Here is an 18,058-nt window from a genome sequence, read left to right as displayed (position 1 = left end):
TGTGTGATCCCATTCCTGAGCCCTCTGTACTCGGCACTGGTGAGACCACTCCTCGAATCCTGTGTTCAGTTCTGGGCCCCTCCCCACAAGAAGGATGTTGAGGCTCTGGAGCGAGTCCAGAGAAGAGCAACGAAGCTGGTGAGGGGGCTGGAGAACAGGCCTTATGAGGAACGGCTGAGAGAGCTGGGGGTGTTTAGCCTGGAGAAGAGGAGGCAGAGGGGAGACCTCATTGCTCTCTCCAACTCCCTGAAAGGAGGTTGTGGAGAGGAGGGAGCTGGGCTCTTCTCCCAAGGGACAGGGGACAGGACGAGAGGGAAAGGCCTCAAGCTCTGCCAGGGGAGGTTCAGGCTGGACATTAGGAAAAAAATCTTCACAGAAAGGGTCATTGGGCACTGGCAGAGGCTGCCCAGGGAGGGGGTTGATTCACCTTCCCTGGAGGGGTTTAAGGGACGGGTGGACGAGGTGCTGAGGGACATGGTTTAGTGTTTGATGGGAGTGGTTGGACTCGATGATCCGGTGGTTCTCTTCCAGCCTGATTATTCTATGATTCTATGATTCCTTTGACCTTCCAAGCGTGGCTACAGCAGAGCACGGCTCAGGGAATCGGATACGGCTGCCGCCAGCTCGTGCCCTGCACAGGGACAAGTTTCCCTTTGCCAGCCGGGCCAGGAGAGCTGCAGGGTGGCTCTTTCCATGCTGATCCAAGAGGCTGCATTGGCTTCGTGTGGCCTGGCTTGGGCAGCAGAGCCGTGGCCTTCAGCAGGAACGGCCACACGCCCAGGACCGTGTGGGACCATCAGCGTTCCCTCCGGCCAGGCGGGATGCGGGCAGCATGAGTGACAGCAGCTTCTCCTGCAGAAGTGACAACTGTACCAGGAACCCCACAGCCCCTGAGCTCCCCCTGAGGCCCCTGCAGCCCCAGGGGCCTCCCATGCTGTCACAACGTGCATTTTGTGGAAGGCACTGAGCAGCACCTGCTGTGATGCATTGATGCAGTGCCTGGGATCATTACGTCCCGCCACACCGCGATGCCACCTGCAGCTTCACACGGGACATTCGGTCCCTCGCACGGCTGGGCCCTCCCGGGGAGGGGACTACAACTCCCGGCGTGCCTTGCGGCGGCGGAGTGACCACAACTCCCAGCAAGCCTTGCGCCGCCGACAATTGGGGCACTACAGCTCCCAGGGTGCCTTGCGACGCGCGTCGCTACAGCTCCCGGCGATGGGGAGAGACTACAACTCCCAGCGTGCCCCGCGGTGCTGACGGAACTTCCGCTCCCGGCGTGCCCCGCGGCCCGCGCCGGTGCGGCGGGAGGCGCCAGCCCTGGCCGAGCGGGTCCCGCCGATCGCAGGCCGCAGCCCTGCCCGCCGCCCGCTCAGGAGGTAGGAGCCGGTTCCCCGGTGCCCCCTCCCCTCCCTCGCTGCCCCGCGGGCCGCGCCCCCGCCGCCCGGGCTCTGACGCGGCGCCCTCTGCTTTGGCAGGGCCTCCGGTGGCGGGCGGCGGGGCGGCGCGGCCGGCTTCAAGTGCCCGGTGAGTCCCGGCGGGCCCTGCTCCGGAGGGTTTGGCACGGGGGGTGAGGCTGCTCGGTACCTGCCGGCCCCGCTTTGGCCGGGAGCTGCTCTGGAACAGCGCAGCGGGGTGGGTTTTAATTCTCATTGTAGCTGTAAACCTGCAAAATGGTGTAGGATGAGGTACGGAGCTGGCTGACGTTACATAAACCGGTAAATATATCACCTGCACATGCCCTCTCCATGGCAGGGGGTTGGAAGTGGATGATCTTTAAGGTCCCTTCCAACCCAAACCATTCTACGATTCTATGATATTCTTGACTTTTCCTTTTTTCCGTGTCTTTACTCAGTGACACACAGAACATTTTTCTGATCTCTGCCCTCCAGCAGCTTATCCAGGGCTGCGCCTGTGTTAAATGTCTTCTGTGCTCTAAAGGTCCCATCTCCGAGGTCCTCCCAACTGGATGGAGCAAATGAAGATGCCCTGGAGTGTAAAATTGAAGAGCTGAAACAGAAAGACCGTGCTCTAGACCAGGAGATTGCACAGTTATTGTCTGAGTACGTCCTTGGCAAGTTCCTTGTTCACTATGAAGCCTCAGTTATCTTAGTTCATAAAAAAATAAGTGATCCAGGAATTAGAGCTGAAAGCTGAGCTCTGATGATGCCGTTTTTATTGTGCTGTGCAATATCGCTTACAGTGTTGTTTTCAGTTGTGGGACCTCTTAAAGACAAGAGGGAATTCTTTCCAGTTTATTTGGTAAAGCAAAACAAGTTTTACTAGGAGCTTGGAGAAGAAGATTTTAACTTTACCGCAAATGTTGCTGAGGTAATTGCGTGTAAATTGGGAATGAATAATCTTAACCGTCGTGATAACTACAACACGTTACGCTACCAGAAGAGTTTGTTCATGTGAGAATTAAAACTGAGATCATGATTTGCGTGACCTGCCAAATTGAGTCCCGGATAAAACCGTTTCCTTTTTTGTTCCATCTTGATCAAGTGTTCAGTTGATTTGTGTCTGAGGCCAGTGGGTTAAACCTTTCTGTTCAAGAAGCAGAGGTGTTTTCCAGGCAAGCAAGTGGCCTGTAGAACACTTTGGCAACTGTGTTATTGTGGTTTCTTACGACACACTGTGGTGGCTGCTTATTAGTGGCTGCTTTGAGATAAAATTGCTGCTTAACTTTAAAAGAGAAGGAATCTCTGATCTCTGTGGGTTATTTGTTGCGAAGGAGTGATATTTTCTAAGATAATGTGTAGTGCACAGAATGGAAGTGGTAGGACAACAAAAGCTGTTTCAAAAGCTTTTTGGTTTATCCTCAAGGATAAGCAGACTTTCTGATTTGTTTTTCTCTAGTTACAGATTAGAGATGTGTAGAAATTGAATTTGCCGCAGCCTCTTCCTGTTTCTACTTGATTCTGAGGATTCGGGGGGATTGGGTTTTTTTTGATAGGTTGCAAAAAAACTCAAAACAAGTGTCTTCTCATTTCTAGCTTTCATGTTAATGACTTCGTAGAATGGTTTGGGTTGGAAGGGAACTCAAAGCCTGTCCTGTTCCAAGCAGGGATGCTTCCCACTGGATCTGGTTGCTCAAAGCCCCATCCAACCTGGCCTTGAACACCTGCATGGATGGGGCAGCCCTAACTTCTCTGGGCAACCTGTGCCAGGGCCTTCTCACCCTCAGAGGAAAATATTTCTTAATATGTAATCTAAATCTCTCTTCTTTCAGCTTTGAACTATAAAGAGCCCTGCTGCCTTCAGGCTTTGCGTTGTGTGTGCCCCGCTCGGGTATCTCAAATATCCTCGCGTGGCAGGTAGCGGCAGCGATCCCTCTGCGTCCTTGACCTCTCCGGTTTTATTGTTCCAGAGGCTACAGCCTGGAGGAACTGGAGAAGCACATCTCTCTGCTCCACGAGTACAACGACATTAAAGACGCTGGGCAGATGCTGCTGGGCAAGCTGGGTAAGGAAGGGAGAAGCTGCTGGAGAACTTCCTAGTCCGTGTTCTCATACAGACAGAGAGAGAAGCGACAAAGCTGTGAAGGCAGAACTTGTCTTAAAGATTCTTCAGCGCTAGGCTTACGTTACCCAGTCACTTGTGCAAGCGCAAAGCCTTCTGTTGTTATTTTCCTGGCATGTTTTTAGAACTGAATATTTGAAATAATGATAATAATCTTAGACTGGTTTCTTGGCTGTGGGAGGTTGCATGGAATAGCTAGGGGCTACCGGGGGGAAAACACACCTTTTCTGACTGATCCAATCTCTGTTTAAAGAAAGCAATGGTATTTCTTTCTTTTCTAGCTGTTATCCGAGGGGTTACTACAAAGCAGATGTACCCTGAGTACGATCTGGAGCTTAGCGACTAACCTGGAGCCTGGAGATGGCCACATCCTGCAAAAGTGACTGTTATGGGACTGTTTTGGTGTCCTGTTGGTTTAGAGCTGACGTAAGGGGGCCTCAAACGTGCCTGTGTAGAATTGCAACCGAGTATGGGTTAGCACCCGGATTTCTAAGTAGCTTTGGAATGTGAAAAGTGTTGAATCCATCATTTCCTGCTTGTGGGAAAGGGCTGTAGGACTTTAGATAATTTCATCTTCTACCTGATCAACAGGGTATTTATTTCTTTCTGGGGAAGGTTGTAATTCAGGTGGGTGTTAAGACTCTTCCCATGGAGCCTTTGCTTCTCTACAACATCCAGGGACTGTTTGGATACAGAATGGATAGAGGAAGTGAAGGCACACAGGTATGCAATGGAAAAGCTGCTGTGAAAGAAAATGAAACAGAAGGGAAGAAGGGAGGCTGAAGTTGTGGTGGTTTGAGGGCTTGGTTTTGTTTTATGATCAAACCCAGATGGGTCTGGGTGTTCTGCATTTTTGTACTGAGCTGCTCTGGTATCTGGAGGTTTTGTATCATTTCTGTAGTAAATGGCAAAATGTGAAGTTGTGTTTAACTGTCCGTTCCGAATAAAGCAGCTGTCACATTTCTCAGTAATTCACTTCAAGAGCCTGGGAACAAATTCTTAAACCATATTGTGAGACAACTGTAACATCTATTATTCAGATGTTTTCTGAGGACTCTTAATGGAAACTGTGGCATCGCTACTGGTAATGGGTAGGTGCAGAATTGCCTTTGGTCTCTGACTGCAGAGTCACTGTGAGAGCGAGCAGTGCCCTGCAGACAAAATTATGTTGAGAATACAAGCGTTTCAGTGTCAGGTGTTAGGATGCAGGGTGACTGCACAGACTAAATTTGGCTGCTTCAGGCAGCTCTAAGTGCTGCAGTGCTCTGCTGACTGCTGATCCCGTGTCCCTTTTTTCACTCAAGCTTGTTGTCCTGCCCATTTCTGCTTCTGAGACCTTCTTGCCAGTCACTTTCCTCCCTGGTCTCCTGTCAGGCCCACAGAATTGTTCAGGTTGGAAAAGACCTTTAAGATCATAAGAATCCACCCATAAACTCAACACTACCAACTCCACCACTAAATCGTGTCCTTAAGCACCACATCTACACAGCTTTTAAATCCCTTCAGGGATGGGGACTCCACCACTGCCCTGGGCAGCCTCTGCCAGTGCTAACAGTTACTTAAAGACTGAGAAGTCCACGTTTTCTCCCCCTCCTTGTAGGCGCGCTGGGATTAAAACTTGCAGCTGTAGCCGTGAAAGCATTTTGCAAAGCTCCAGAACTTCAGGGATGGGTTTATACTTCCAGCAAGCCCTTCCAACAAGATGTCCCTTGTCCATGGAGGATGGACACACACAAAACCAACTCGCTGAGGTAAGAGCCAAATGCCCTTGGGGAGTCCCTGCAGCTCTGCAGCTGGCACGATGATGTGCCACGTGGTTGCAGCTCTGTTCCACTGCTGTTGCGGCTGCTCTGCACAGAGCAAGGAAGCCTAGAATAACTGATAGGTGCCAGGACCTCAGTTAATGACTGCTGGAGTGCTTAAGGACAAGACTGCACTCTGCCACTTCATTACTTCATCACGTCCCCTTGTACTTGTACCTGAAGGGCTGTCAGATGGGGGATGAAATCCAAATCCTGAAGAGGAACAGCACAAATCTACTTTCCATAAATAAACTCCCAACCTTGCTAGCTACGCGTATAGCTGGAAAAACTATGGAGTGCAATAACGTAAGTATAACTTCAGGTTTTCAGTTTAACTTTAGAAAGTGTATTGGTGCTCAATCAGCCCCAGCTGTAACGAGCTGGTGGATAACAAACAGCATTGCAGCGCTTAGAGTGAGGGCACTGCATGCTGTCTGCATGGAGCTGTGGCAGAGCAGGATAGACCCCCAACACCCTTGGTTCCTGCATCATGCTCTTTTCTTTAACGAGTCAGTGTGCTTGTGGATGAGCTGTGAGCCAAGAACCAGCCTCTTCACCTTTAGGTCACTTTTAGGTTTATTTCTGGTGTGCCTTCCACATCAGTTCCCATTACAAGCCATTTCCCTCATCACATGCACCCACTCTGGACAAAACTATTTCCTTGCATTGCTTTGCGTCAGCTGCATTTTCTCCTGCACATCCCTCTTAGTCTGATTTTCAGTTCTTATGTGTCTGAAAGCAGGACTGATGGGAAGAAAATACTCTAGACAACAGAGGGAAAATAAAATCCATATAGTAGATAAGTTTTGCTGCCAATGGCAAGGAACAAACAAATCCATGCAATCAAGGGAACGCAGCTCTGTGAGACGCTATTTCCTGCTGCTAAACAATTTGGGGATGGGTTTTTATATCCCTTAGCAACCTAATGTTCCCGAAGTCAACAAGAATTTTGGCACAGCCAGCTCCTGTTAATGAACTGTTTGTGATGCTTTAAAAAAACATTATGCAGCCTGTCACTGAAAAAAATGCCTCTCTGATTAAAGTCAGCTCAAGGAAAGGGTGGAAATGAACTGCAATTAACCTCTTTCCTTCTGCTGTCCATCACGCTGTCAGCGTGTAGCTGCGTTATTGTGCTACAGACGTGGCTCGTGGACGTTCCCTCCAGAGCACGCACTCAGCTGTCCGCAGCGTGGGCCATCTCCGCATCCATCTCCTGAAGGAGGCTTTTATCCTGATGGCCTAGTGTTTTCTCTATCTCTGTTTGCACTTTGAGCTGACAGTTCCCAATTGCGTTCCGTACACTCTGCAGGTCCCACTGGGTTCTCAGGAGAGCATCATCCAGTGTGAAAACGCCATCGCGTATTCTTCGCACTTGCGTGCAGACAGCAGATGATTTCAGCTCCAAACCGATCTCATGGACTATTTTTCGGAGGTACTGCTGAGTCTCGTGCAAGCAGTGGATTTCTAGAAGGACAAAGAGGTTCTATCAGAAGCAGCAAAGCATTGACACAAACCCAGACCTTGTTTGTAAATTGAGTGATGCTGAAAGAACTGGTTTGGTAGAAAAGCCTGTTTAAGATACAGCATGTGTGGATGTTTTCCTGGAATATTGCGGGGTGTCCTGGCCCCTCCCAAAGTGAATGTTATAGAAAACAGAGATACAGAAGAGTAATGTAGAAATTTAGGTATTTGAAAGTGGATAAGAAAATGTGCCTTTTTAATAAGGCAAGTAATTAGTGAGGAGAGTGGCTGCAGGAAAGCAAATGATGCTTAAAAAACAAATCACCCACGCTGAGCTGCATTACATTGAAACACTGGGGTAAGGAAGAATCCTGCCCCACAGGTATTCGCTACACAAATTTTCTTGCTTCAGTCCAAGATCTAACTGGCAGGGAAAAGCCTGTGAGCTATGTGCACGGCTGGCTTGATTTACTGTAGCAGCTTCAGTACAGTAAGGGTTCCAGACTTTGCCCTAACACAGTATTTCCACCGCACTAAAGAGTTCATTTAATGAGGAGACGCTTTCGCAACTCTGCAAACTACAAAACATTACATTTTCTGCAGAGATTACCAGTTATCTGTTAATACAAAGTTCCCACCAACTTATTTTGCATTAAATCATGAATAAGAAACTGAGGTTTACTGACTTATTTGCCATAGTGTATACTCAGGCTTGCCCCGGATGTTTTTCTACCAGTCCTACCTAGCTGGAATTCTGGAAGTGTGAACTGGAGGCATCGGATGGCTGTGATTATCGGAGGGCTTTTTCCCATGGGGCGAATCAACCCTTTGACAGCCAGCTCATACGCCTCTTGCGTTTTCATATCAATGTTAGAATGCCTGGAAAAAGGAGAGGAGTGCAGACACTTAGTACTTCTCTGTATTAGGATTCAAACTATCTTCACCCCCCCAATTAAAGTCGAGCTGGCATCTTTATTCTTAAAACTGCTTATATCTGAGTCTTTGCATATATTTTAATGCTACAAGTACTGTCAGAAGGGTAGCACAGTTTGGGAGGGAGGTGCTTGGTCACAGCTACAAGGTGTTTTTGTACGCCCTAATGTAGCTAATAGGTTCTACAATAGCTGGAGATTTCAGGACACAAGGACACTTAACCACAACCTCTCACCAAAGTACAGAGCGCTCAGAGTAACTTCGTTCTGTTCCCATCTAGCACTCCAACCTTTAATGACTTGGATTGTGGCAAACAAAATCCTCTCATTTGTTTTAAAGCCCAGCGATTGGCAGTCAGGTCAGATCAGCTGCATTTCCCCACTGGATACGTACATCAGCAGGGCCTTATGGTTTGTTCCTTGAATGACAGCGAGAATCCGTTCCAGCTTCTCCCTTGTGATATGATCTGCAAATGTTAAGGTAGAAACAAAGTCTCAATTATCCATCCAGAAACAGAAGAGACAGCAGCCTGAAATGTGCCACCAGGGTACTGCTGTCCCTTTGGCAGGCAGTCACATCCAACCGGGCTGATGAGAACTGCAAGAAGCGGCTTTAGCAGAGTCACTGCTGGCTGCACTGTGGCAAATGCACAGAGCAGCGCTGGGCTACGAAGGGAAGAGTAACTGTGCTTAACTGACTTCAGGACGTTGGCTCCAGTTTCTCTTATCAGGTGTTTGATGAGTTTCATTCAATGAAAGCGTCTAACCACTGTCTCTAGGAATGATTTATGGAGAGATCTGGGTCCTGCCCAACCCAGTTACCAATCACTGCGATCAGGACTCATACTGGCTTTTGATATATTGTGGTTGTATTTGGCACAGGACCACAGCGTCAGGACTGCGCGTGGGCTGCATGTACAAACAAAAACTAGAAAGCATTTAAGGCGCACGTACCTTTAATCTGTGTGTGATTTACCAGGTTAAAGGCTTTACAGTTAGCATCCCGTTTGTTTGGTATTCTGTTTGGGGCTTTTTGTTTAAAAAAACCACATTAATTCAGTTTCTTACCAAATGTTGTCTTCTCTATCAGCTTCCCTGTGTCTGAGAAGTCATCAGTGGCTTTTCCAAACAGCCCACCGACAGTGTAAACCTGGAAGAAGGACAGAGAATGCCATTTATCAAACAAATATGCCAAACAATTAAGTAACAATATCCTGCCCCGCAGCTGTTAGGAAGCGCAGGCTGTGATGCTGCTGCACAAAGACAGCTGTGTCCTCTGCTCATGCAGCCACGTCTGGATGCCCTGGTGAAGGATGAAGTTCTGGACCCTAAAAGGCTCTCAGAAGCATTGGTGGGTTTGAGACTAAAGCAGAATCACTTATCCTAAGGCCAATCCGTGGCACCAGGGCAGGAACCAAGTGTGTCATTGCACTCGGATGTTCCGAGGCCATCCAGGACCATCACCTACCTTGGTCAGGTGGCAGTTGTACCGATCCGTGAGTAGCTTGTTCCCGTGGCCTATGCCAAGCACTGAAACACAGGAGACGGGGAACCCGTTATTCAGCCACATGGAAGTTTACTGACACCTTACACAGCGCTGCTTTTCCTCCCCCCTAGACAGGGCCGTGTCTGCTTGCAATCACATCTGGGCAACGCAATTAAACCCCCAAATTACCACCTGCCATTAAAGTTAGGATAAAGCTGTAACTGGGGCACTTGGATTTTCCCAGAGCTTTCCACCTGGGTGCTCCAGGGCAAATGCCGAGCAACGCTGGCCACAGCAAGGCCAACTCGAGCGGCAGAGCAGGGACAGGGGTGTTAGGTAGCAGATCACAGATGGTGTCATAGAATCATAGAATCACCAGGTTGGAAAAGACCCACCAGATCATTGACTCCAACCATTCCCATCAAACACTAAACCATGTCCCTCAGCGCCTCGTCCACCCGTCCCTTAAACACCTCCAGGGAAGGTGACTCAACCCCCTCCCTGGTCAGCCTGTTCCAGTGCCCAATGACCCTTTCCGTGAAAAATTTCCGTGTCAAGGGCAGGAGCGCAGTGTCACAGCAAAGCCTTGAGTGCTGGGGCTAAGGGGTTGCTCCCATCGTTGCCTGCGTCTTGTTGGATCATTTCTTCTGGTTTTTAGCATTTATAGCCCCGACTGGGTTGTGAGACCCAGGGGTGCAGCATTCACTACTTCTTCCATACACGGAAACCCATCACCTCGTGGCCAGCGGGATGCAGCGAGGCTTTGAGATGAGACCCACCGAAGACTCCCGAGGCTTTCACATCCAGCCGGTGACCCGCTCCGATCTTCAGCCGCCTGAACCGCGGGCCTCGGACTGCAACGGACACAGCGCTGGGGCTGGCCCAGGGCTCCCAGCACCCCTCCCAGGCTGAGGCCCCAGGCCCCCATCGCCCCAGGGATCTCCATCACCCTGAAGATCTCCATCGGATCCTCAAGGCCCCCCATCACCCCAAGGATCCTCATCGCGCTGGGCCCTCCATTGCCCTGGGTATCCCCGCTGCCCCCTCCCAAGCTGAGAATTCCGTGGCAGCCCTTACCGAGGGGGTGGTCAGCCAGCACAGGCAACCTGGTGGCCACCAGCTCCGTGACCCTGGACTCGCCATCGCCCGGGGCTGGCAAGAAGCGGATCTGTTGGCGTGGGGGGCGCTCTGGCAGCGCGTTCAGCTCTGTAAGAGAAGTAGAGGGCAATGAGGAGGCGGTCAGGGGTGCCCGGCAATGGGGAGGGGGTCAGGGGCGACCAGTGGGCAACTGGGGGGGTGGTCAGGGGTGACCAGGAGGCAACGGAAGGGTGGGCAGCATGGAATAGGGAGTGAACAGCGGGGATCTGGGGTGGCTGGAGGGGAACAGGGAGGGAACGGGGAGGTTGGGGGTGGCTGGGGGGCACGAGGAGGGAATGGGAGCATCAGGGGTGGCTGGGGGGGAAATGTGGAGGGAGAGGGGAGGGAGACACGGGTGGCTGGGGGCAATGGGGAGGGAATGGAGTGGAATGGGGAGGGGGACGGGGCAGCTGGGGAGAACAGGGAAGGGATGGGGGGACAGGGATGGCTGGGGGGAATAGGGAGGGAATGGAGAGGATGAGGAGGGGGACAGGGGTGGCTGGGAGGGAATGGGGAGGGAATTGAGGGGTATGGGGAAGGAATCAGGGAGGATGGGGCAACTGGGGGGGCATGGGGAGGGGGACAGGGCCAACTAGGGGGAATGAGGATGGAACGGGGAGGGGGACAGAGGTCACGGAGAGGGGAAACGAGAAGGGAATGGGGAAGGAATGGAGGGAACTAGGGTGGCTGGGGGGGTGAGGAGGGAATAAGGGGACAGGGGTGGCTGGGGGGAAATGGGGAAGGAATGGGGGAGGACAGGGAGGGGGACAGGAGGTGGCTGAGGCAAAATGGGAAGGAATAGGGGGACAGGGGTGGCTGGGGAGGAAATGAGAAAGGAATGAGGGGGGACAGGGAGGGGGACGGGGTGGCTGGGAGAGAACCGGGGGGGATGAGGAGGGGGGCAGGGGTGGCTGGGGGGAAATGGGGAAGGAATGAGGGGGGACAGAAAGGGGGATAGGAGGTGGCTGAGGGGAAATGGGAGGGAATGGAGGGGAGTGGGTGGCTCAGGGGAAATGGGAGGGAATAGGGGGATAGGGCGGGGGCAGGGGTGTCTGTGAGGGAACTGAGGGGATGAGGAGGGGGACAGGGGTGGCTGGGAGGGAACTGAGGGGATGAGGAGGGGGACAGGGGTGTCTGTGAGGGAACTGAGGGGATGAGGAGGGGGACAGGGGTGGCTGGGAGGGGACTGAGGGGATGAGGAGGGAAAGAGGATGGGGACGAGGATGTCACCGCGCAGCAACCGCGTCTCCACCGCCTCCCGGACGCGGCCCCAGGCCACCCCCGCCGGCTTGTAGACGGCGAAGAGCCCGGCCGGCACCGCCATGACGCCGCTCCGCCCTCCCAGCACCCTCCGGGGGACGGAGGAGGGGACAAAGAGGGGGATAGAGGGGAGAGGGAGGCGATGGTGCCGCTGCTGCGGGTGCTGAGGGGCTCGGGGCGAGCCAGAGCCGGGCTGCGGGCGGTGTGGGGCACCGTGAAGGAGGAGGAGGAGGAGGATGGAGGGGGGGAGGAAGGGCAGTGGCGGCTCTACCCCGGGCACATCCCCACCAGCCCGCTGCAGAAGGCGCTGCTGGCCGCCGGCTCGGCCGCCATGGCCCTGTACGATCCCTACAGGCACGGTGAGAGCCGGGGGGGATCGGGGTGAGGGGGAAAGGGGCTCAAAGCTCGTCCAGTCCTGCCCCAGACACGGAGCTTGAGGCCATTCCCTCACGTCCTGTCCCCTGTCCCCCTTGGACGTGAGGGAATGGCCTCAAGCTCTGCCAGGGGAGGTTCAGGAGCCTGGAAGAGAGGAGATGAGAAACCTCTCCAGACTCCCTGTGATACTACCCAGCCCCTTCTCACTCCTCCTTGGTCCCTCAGGCCTCATGCCTGCTCCTACATCCATACGTCTACCCCTATGAGTGACACCAGCCCTGAGGCTGAAGATCCATGGTTCATGAGGACCTGGGTCCAGGGACCTGGGGGTGTTGGTTAGCAGCGACTGAACAGGAGCCAGCAGTGGCCCAGGTGGCCAAGAAGGCCAATGGCATCTTGGCTTGGATCAGACACGGAGTGACCAGCAGGGCCAGGGAGGTTCTTCTCCCTCTGTACTCGGCACTGGGGAGACCACTCCTCAAATCCTGTGTTCAGTTCTGGGCCCCTCACCACAAGAAGGATGTTGAGGCTCTGGAGCGAGTCCAGAGAAGAGCAACGAAGCTGGTGAAGGGGCTGGAGAACAGGCCTTATGAGGAGTGGCTGAGAGAGCTGGGGGTGTTTAGCCTGGAGAAGAGGAGGCTGAGGGGAGACCTCATTGCTCTCTCCAACTCCCTGAAAGGAGGTTGTGGAGAGGAGGGAGCTGGGCTCTTCTCCCAAGGGACAGGGGACAGGACGAGAGGGAATGGCCTCAAGCTCCGCCAGGGGAGGTTGAGGCTGGACATTAGGAAAAAATTCTTCACAGAAAGGGTCACTGGGCACTGGCAGAGGCTGCCCAGGGAGGGGGTTGAGTCACCTTCCCTGGAGGGGTTTAAGGGACGGGTGGGCGAGGTGCTGAGGGACATGGTTTAGTGTTTGATGGGAATGGTTGGACTCGATGATCCGGTGGGTCTCTTCCAACCTAGTTATTCTATGATTCTCTGGTCTCTTTCAGACATGGTGGCAGTTCTCGGGGAGACCACAGGCTGCCTTGCCTTGCCCAGCCTGCGAGACAAGATGAAACACCACCCTGAAGGTTACCGCATCCTCCAGTGCGTCCTGACACATCCATCCTTCCCTTGCCGTGTGGTTCGTGGTGGGGAGACGTGAGGTCAAGCTCTTGGGCCCTGTGGAAGGAAAGCCCTGTGCTCCCTGGCTTGGAAGCAGCACAGGCGTTTTGTTAGCTCTAACCCTCCAGGTTGTTTATTTTACTTTATTTTAGCTCTTGGGGTCCAGGAGGCACTGGAGCCAGCCCTGTTTCAGTGTTGAATCATAGAATCACCAGGTTGGAAAAGACCCACTGGATCATCGAGTCCAACCAATCCTATCAAATACTAAACTATGTCCCTCAGCACCTCGTCCACCTGTCCCTTAAACCCCTCCAGGGAAGGTGACTCAGCCACCTCCGTGGGCAGCCTGTTGCTGTAGGTCTGTTCTGCCAACACAAGGAGATGCAGCATCCAGTGCAGGGGAGAAATCCATGGGTTTCATCACCGCAGCAATGAAAATGCACAACGTCCATGAATTTCTCCCCTGCACCTGCTGCCACATCTTGTGTTGGAAATTTCATCTCTGCTGGTCTGCCTCTTCCTTAGGCACCTCCATATTTTCTTTCCTGCCACCTGCAGAGTCACTTCAAGCTGTGAAATGAGGCCCCTTCTCTTGTGTTCCTTGTTAAGACTTCTGCTTCCATGTCTGCAAGGACTTGTTGAGCGCAGCAAGGCTGAGGACCAGGAGGGACTTATCATTAACCAAGATCTTACTGCTTATTTGCTTGCCTTCTCCCTGCTCATTATATCTCACGCCTGCTGCTTTTGCATCATTTGGGCTGTACCACATGGGGCTGGGGAAGAGCTGCCTTTTGCTGTATGTTTGCACAGAGCAGCCTGATCTTGGCTCCTGATGCTGACCTGACAAGGCATGCAGAGCACCAGTATGAGGCTGAAACCCGGAGGAACTGCTCAGGGAAAGAGGGCAGCAAAGGCACTGAGGGTTGGGGAGAGATGTCCCTGCATGCTCCTTGCCCCGTGATGTTGCAGGGATTTGCAGCGGTTCAATTTGTGCATTCTTTTTTTTTTTTTTTTTTTCAATCCCCCAAGCTGCTGAGATCACTTTGACACCAAATCCACAAGGAAGCATCTGGAGCCAGGGTGAAGCTGGTGTCAGTCCTTTTATCTCACTGGCACCTCCATTCCAGCTGAGCAGCTCCTGAATCCACTGCAGGGCTTTTATCATGGGAAGAATTTATTCTGTGCCTAGAAATAAAAGGGCTTTTGTTTAGTTCCAGGGCTGTGGGGCACCTGTTTGCCAACAACCTGGAGAGGAGACCTTTCCCTATGTGGCTGCCACGTGGCTGGTGGTAAAAGCCTGAGCAGGAGAGAAATTTGACCTGCATTTAGAACAGATTCCCTCCCCTTTTTGGGATTGTTCCTTTGAAGCTCTGGCTGCCTTGCAGGAACAACTGAAGAGCTTTGCTCTCCTGGGGCCAACTGTTGACAGCATTCTGGTGCCGAGGACACTGGTGTTTTTCCAACCAGGGTTGCTACAAGGGCATAAGATGAGAGCTCTCTAACTGCCAAGGCTTTAGGTAGATTCTTTAAGCAATTTGTGTCCCAGCCTCAGCAACAGAAATAAAGATGGTACTATCCCTGCGGTGAGCAGTCAGGATCCACGCAAGGAAAATGCCTGGGAAGAGCAGAGGCAGAGGATGAAGGCTGCCAGGCGCTCTTTTTCTCCAGGACCACCAGCTATGGGTTTCACTGGGAGTCTCACTGACCTGCGTTTTGCTTTCAGGGAACGGCCTCGCATCCGTCTCTCCACCCTGGACATGACCAAGCTGCAGGGGCTGCCGGATGGCACACTGGGCCGAGAGTATGTCCGGTTCTTGGAAGAAAATGTGAGTGTGGGGTTTCACAGCACGCGAACGGCTGTTGTTGATCCCTGAGGATCAACTGAATTGAACCTCTTTGGATTTGCAGAAGGTTTCTCCAGACACCCGCATGCCACCCAAGTTTGTTGATGATGAGGAGCTGGCGTACGTGATCCAGCGGTACCGAGAAGTCCACGATCTGATGCACACCCTCCTAGGGATGCCAACCAACATGCTAGGTGAGCAGCAGTGGTCACAGAGGGCTGCGCTGCTGAACCCTGCCAGAGGTGCTTGGCCACCTCTCCCAGGAACGGTGCGGGCTGGGCCGGTCAGAATCCCAGAACCTCAGCCCAGGGAGGGGTGCGGTGAGATTTCATCATCGCTGTCCTTCATTGCTGGCTCTGTGGTGACTGAAAGCCTGCGGGGTGTCACCTTTCCCCTGCTGAGAGATGCTCTGCCCAAGCCCTGGGTGCAGGCAGCAACTGGGTGGGCGGGTGGGTGGGTGGTTGCTGCCTGGCAGGGAGGGTGGCAGCAAACAAGGAATATTTCACAAGCTCTTAGCAAAGGCAGAAGCGAGGGGGGTTCTTGTTGCTCCTTATCTGCACGTCCCCATGTCCTTTGCCCTCATTTTGCGTCTGACTCAACAACAAGTCGTAAGTCGAGCCTTGCTGGTGAGCCAGCAGGAACTGGCACATCAGGTCTCCTACGCGAGCTTTGGCTGAGACCTAGTGTCATTTGTAAAAGCTCTGTCCCATGCTGAGGGACGAGAAAAGCCACACAGGGGATCAGGCTTCGGCAGAAGCGTTGCTGAAGATCTGCAGGGAGGTGTTTCTCAAGCTCGCGGGGCATTGACTGCAAGGTGCTGCTCCCCCACGGGCCCCAGGCCGTGCCTCTTGTGTGGGTGGCACATGACAAGGCTCATCCTAACACAGGATGAAGCCATGGCCAGGAACATTTCCCAAGTCCTGCTGCAGAGGCGGAGGCGATGGGTGCGTAGCCGTCCTCGGCAAGCAGCAGAGCGTGCAGCCTGCTTTGCCAGACCCTGTGGCCCTGGCTCATCCTTGACCCAGGCCCCTTGCTCACTCATGGTCTCTCTGTTCCCTCCCAGGTGAGGTCGTGGTGAAGTGGTTCGAGGCCATCCAGACGGGGCTGCCCATGTGTGTCCTAGGAGCAGCGTTTGGCCCCGTCCATCTAAGCGCACGGTAGGTGCTGCCCAATACGGAGGGAGTCTCAGCCTGGGTGCTGCTTGCCATGGTCCTCTGCAGCCAGAGAGGGGACACTGCTAGTTAGCAGGGAGGGGTGAGATGGGGATCCCTCATATGAACTGTCTGCTCTGCCCCTGCAGCCCAGGGAATTGGTGGCGTTGGGAGATACGGCTTTGCCTGGCCACTGAAGCAGAATCTGATGCTTCATCTGCTTCCAGTGCTGACTCTTCTGTGCCAGGCAGCAGGAGCAGTGCCTGGGCCTGGCTGCCCTTGGCTGCACACATATTGAGGGCCAGTGGGACTCTTAGCCACACTGGCTGCCATTTCTTGCCCCAGCACATCTGTTTTGGTGGCCCAGCACGGTTTGGAGATTGCAGAACCTGAGTTCTGGTCTTGAATTTGCAGTTGACTGTAACCTTCCTGGCACACAATCCTCTTCCGTGCCTCAGTTTCCCCTGTGAGTTAAGTAGGAGGGATGCTAAAAGGATGGAGGAGTATATGGGACACAGTGTCTTGGCATCTGCTTGCGATGGAGACTTGAAAAAGGAAATCAAAAGCAAAACATGGAAATTGAAGTCGTCTCCTCCTGTATTCTTTTCCAGAAAACTGCAGGTCCTGGCCACTGAGCTGGTTCCCTGGGCAATTCGAAGTGGGCGCAATGCTAACTGTGTCCTGAACATCTACTACGAGCAGCGCTGGGAGCAGCCAGTGGATTCCCTGCGGCAGGAGATCGGCATCTTCCCTCCCCCGGCCGTTCGAGTGTGAGAGCTCAAGTCCAGGGAGGGGGGCAGGAGATCCCTGTTGGCAGGCAGCAGCCTTCCCCTGCTGTGCTCCGTCTTCTCCTGTCCAGGAGCACAGCGTGGCCCTGCCCGCAGCTGCCACGCACCCGGGGCCTGAGTTTTCTCCTGCCAAGAGCTGGCACCCTCCTGTTGGCAGAGGCCAAGTGGCATCTCCTGGTGCTGTGACAAAACTTGACCCTTCCTGCTGTTTGTGATTCAGTGGAGGGACGGCAAGTCCTGTTGTGCCTTTGCCAGCTGGGCCTGGCTGCTGGCTCCAGTATTGATGCTCTGAAATGCTGGGATGGGGAGGGAGGAGAGCTGGTTTACAACACACCAGAGCCAACTTGGCCTTCAGCACCTCTCAGGCTGTACAGGTAAATCCCTCCACCCACCCTCCAGGGAAGACCGAGGCTTAAAGTCTTGGAGACGCCCTGGACTGGAGCTAAACTAGTGATTCACAAGAGGAGCCCAGGGTCAGATTTGGTGTGCGCAACAGTGAAATGCCATCCTGTACTGGTGCCTTACTGGTCTCTTGATGGGTCATAGAGGATGTGCCTCACACCATGGAGATTAGGTGGCACACGATTGCACCCAGGCAGGGATACTGTGGATATTATCCCGGCTCAATTGGCTGTTGTGTCTCCCTGTAGTCCCTTCCCTTCAAAAACACTGAAATTCACATGATTGGGCTGGGTTTTCAGTAGGAATGATCTCCTTGGGCAACAAAATTATGTGATTGGGAATAAGGGTCTGGGAGTGCAGAAACGGCGGCTGCTCTCACTGCATCTGGGAGCTGATTGCTGTCTGGGTTAATTAAACAAGGCTCCAGACTGCCAGTGGCTGCAGTGCAGGGCTGTCAGATGTGAGGGCAGAGAGCCACGAGGCCACAGGCTCTGTCTACCTGTGGGTTTGCTGTTGAAATTCCTTCTTGCTTAATAAAATCCACGGTGGAGCTTGTGGCTCATTACCTCTCTCCTTCTGCCCCATCTCCCTTTCTGAGGGGAAGATCAGACATGAAATCTTATGCCTTTTTTGCTCTAGTGGGGTCTGCTGTTCTTTGTGTGTGGCAGTAGGTGATGGCAGAGCACGTGTGGCCGCACATCCCTGGGGACCAGGGCACGAAACGGGTTGCAGAGCCACTTCTTTCCAGCTGGGATCTGGGGGTGCTGGGCTGTTGAGTGGCTCCTTGCG

The 18,058-nt window shown here is 53.2% G+C and overlaps 3 protein-coding genes across 3 annotated transcripts; 2 read left to right on the top strand and 1 right to left on the bottom strand.

Annotated features, from left to right (window-relative positions):
- Nucleotides 1-1,263: 1,263 nt before the first annotated feature.
- On the top strand, nucleotides 1,264-4,500 carry SWI5 (SWI5 homologous recombination repair protein; the record flags this gene model as incomplete). Its single annotated transcript, XM_069873624.1, has 5 exons — nucleotides 1,264-1,382; nucleotides 1,482-1,530; nucleotides 1,945-2,066; nucleotides 3,374-3,468; nucleotides 3,807-4,500. Coding segments are annotated over 5 exons (450 nt in total), but the record flags the coding sequence as incomplete, so codon positions are not given.
- Nucleotides 4,501-5,819: 1,319 nt separating this feature from the next.
- Nucleotides 5,820-11,680, bottom strand: TRUB2 (TruB pseudouridine synthase family member 2). The gene is made up of 8 exons (XM_069873327.1): nucleotides 11,574-11,680; nucleotides 10,284-10,412; nucleotides 9,986-10,060; nucleotides 9,189-9,250; nucleotides 8,789-8,870; nucleotides 8,115-8,187; nucleotides 7,531-7,667; nucleotides 5,820-6,791 (listed from the first exon to the last, which is right to left on the bottom strand). The coding sequence occupies exons 1-8, from the start codon at nucleotides 11,665-11,667 to the stop codon at nucleotides 6,502-6,504; spliced, it is 942 nt and encodes a 313-aa protein (XP_069729428.1). The 5' UTR covers nucleotides 11,668-11,680; the 3' UTR covers nucleotides 5,820-6,501.
- Nucleotides 11,681-11,745: 65 nt separating this feature from the next.
- Nucleotides 11,746-17,838, top strand: COQ4 (coenzyme Q4). Its single transcript, XM_069873623.1, has 6 exons — nucleotides 11,746-11,962; nucleotides 12,970-13,066; nucleotides 14,808-14,910; nucleotides 14,993-15,122; nucleotides 15,992-16,085; nucleotides 16,691-17,838. The coding sequence occupies exons 1-6, from the start codon at nucleotides 11,746-11,748 to the stop codon at nucleotides 16,851-16,853; spliced, it is 804 nt and encodes a 267-aa protein (XP_069729724.1). The 3' UTR covers nucleotides 16,854-17,838.
- The last annotated feature ends 220 nt before the right edge of the window (nucleotides 17,839-18,058 follow it).

The sequence above is a fragment of the Phaenicophaeus curvirostris genome, chromosome 20, assembly GCF_032191515.1.
Source record: "Phaenicophaeus curvirostris isolate KB17595 chromosome 20, BPBGC_Pcur_1.0, whole genome shotgun sequence".
Classification (NCBI taxonomy): Eukaryota; Metazoa; Chordata; class Aves; order Cuculiformes; family Cuculidae; genus Phaenicophaeus; species Phaenicophaeus curvirostris.
This window is presented reverse-complemented; position numbering and strand designations above follow the sequence as displayed.